This window comes from Cucurbita moschata, unplaced genomic scaffold (genome assembly GCF_002738365.1).
Source record: "Cucurbita moschata cultivar Rifu unplaced genomic scaffold, Cmos_1.0 Cmo_Scf00044, whole genome shotgun sequence".
In the NCBI taxonomy this organism is placed as follows: Eukaryota; Viridiplantae; Streptophyta; class Magnoliopsida; order Cucurbitales; family Cucurbitaceae; genus Cucurbita; species Cucurbita moschata.
In genome coordinates this window covers 1,784,954-1,786,231 of record NW_019268560.1, presented here as the reverse complement: position 1 = coordinate 1,786,231, position 1,278 = coordinate 1,784,954, and the positions used below count along the sequence as shown (strand labels likewise).

The following is a 1,278-nucleotide window of genomic DNA, read 5'->3' as shown; positions in this document are numbered from 1 at the left end:
GGGGGGGGGGGGGGACTTCTTTTTTGTACGCCCTTATATTCTTTCATTTTTTAATGAAAGTTTGGTTTCTTACCCAAAAAAATAAAAAACAAAAAATAAAAATAAAAGAATCAACACAATTGACCTTGTCAAAGGTTTTCTTCTATACATTGTTGGGGCTCTAGTGGATTGGTTGAATCTAACCTACTCAATATGTGTTGGTTCATTCTTTTAATTAGGTTAGTTCATTTCTTTCACCCCATTTTTTCCCCCTTCTCCATGTAATGTTTCTTATATATTAAAAAGAACATCGTGGTTTTAAATTCATCAAGTTATGATATTATGTTAATACTGGAGGACAGAGATGATTGAGCATACAAAAAGATAGGTTCATCCCACTACACACATAAATGAAATTTAATAAGGTTCCATCAAAATATTATGGATAATTTTCTTATATAAGGATTTATTCTTAACTAGTATATCTCTAAAATCATATGGAATGCAGGCCCCAAGTAACGATAGCCACAGCTATAATATTCTGTCATCGATTCTTTCTTCGACAGTCCCATGCAAAGAATGACAGAAGGGTATGTTTCTTGTTTAGATTAAATATAGCAAAGTTATGCACTGATATATTCTTTTTAATGATGTGTCGGTCTAAGATTGTTTTAGTTCTTGCTTATATAGGGGCAACATATCCATTTAGGTCCTTTCTAGTCTAATAACAGATTGGTTATTGTCTTAGCTCATAGGACATTCAGATTTCCTAGCAGTGAAAAGAGTGTGATTGATATGGAGTCTTGAAATATAAACCATTCTGAAGATTTTTTTTGCCTTCGTTTAGGGGCATCCTTTGTTCAAAACTCTGCATCTATGTTTAGTAAAGTCTTTCCTGGTGGCTTCTGTTTTGGTCTTTTTCTGTTGGTTTGCTGTTTTGATTGTTATATGGAACTTCTTATTCACCCTGTGGGTGGTGGTTTCCTTGAACATTCTGCATCTTTTCATCGCAATGAAAAATTCTCTTATTAAAAAATGGTATCTGTGTGCAAATTGTGAGTAAGTCCATTTCTTTGGTTTTTTGTTTTTTGTTTTTGTGTGCTCTTGGTATAGTTCACGACCTCCACTTGGAATAGTTGACACAAATCTTATCTTTTGTAATTATTCAACTTTTATTATTTGTAAGGTGTTTTTGTAGCTTTCTTCTTTTTGGGAAGGGATGCCTTGTCCCTTTGCTAGTTAGACCCTTCTCTTCTTTTTGTTTTTGTTTGTTTGTTTTTTTTTTTTTTTTTTTTTTTT

At 32.6% G+C, this 1,278-nt stretch overlaps 1 protein-coding gene across 2 annotated transcripts in view; it reads left to right on the top strand.

Moving 5' to 3' along the window:
* Positions 1–1,278, top strand: part of LOC111434178 (cyclin-T1-5-like) — a 23,045-nt gene that overhangs the window by 17,381 nt on the left and 4,386 nt on the right. The window contains exon 4 of one of the 2 annotated variants that reach the window (XM_023071543.1): positions 488–569. The exons of the other annotated variant lie outside the window; for it this stretch is intronic. Within the exon in view, the coding sequence (XP_022927311.1) occupies positions 488–569 (82 nt within the window). The remainder of the gene's footprint in view (positions 1–487; positions 570–1,278) is intronic. 2 annotated transcript variants of the gene reach the window in all.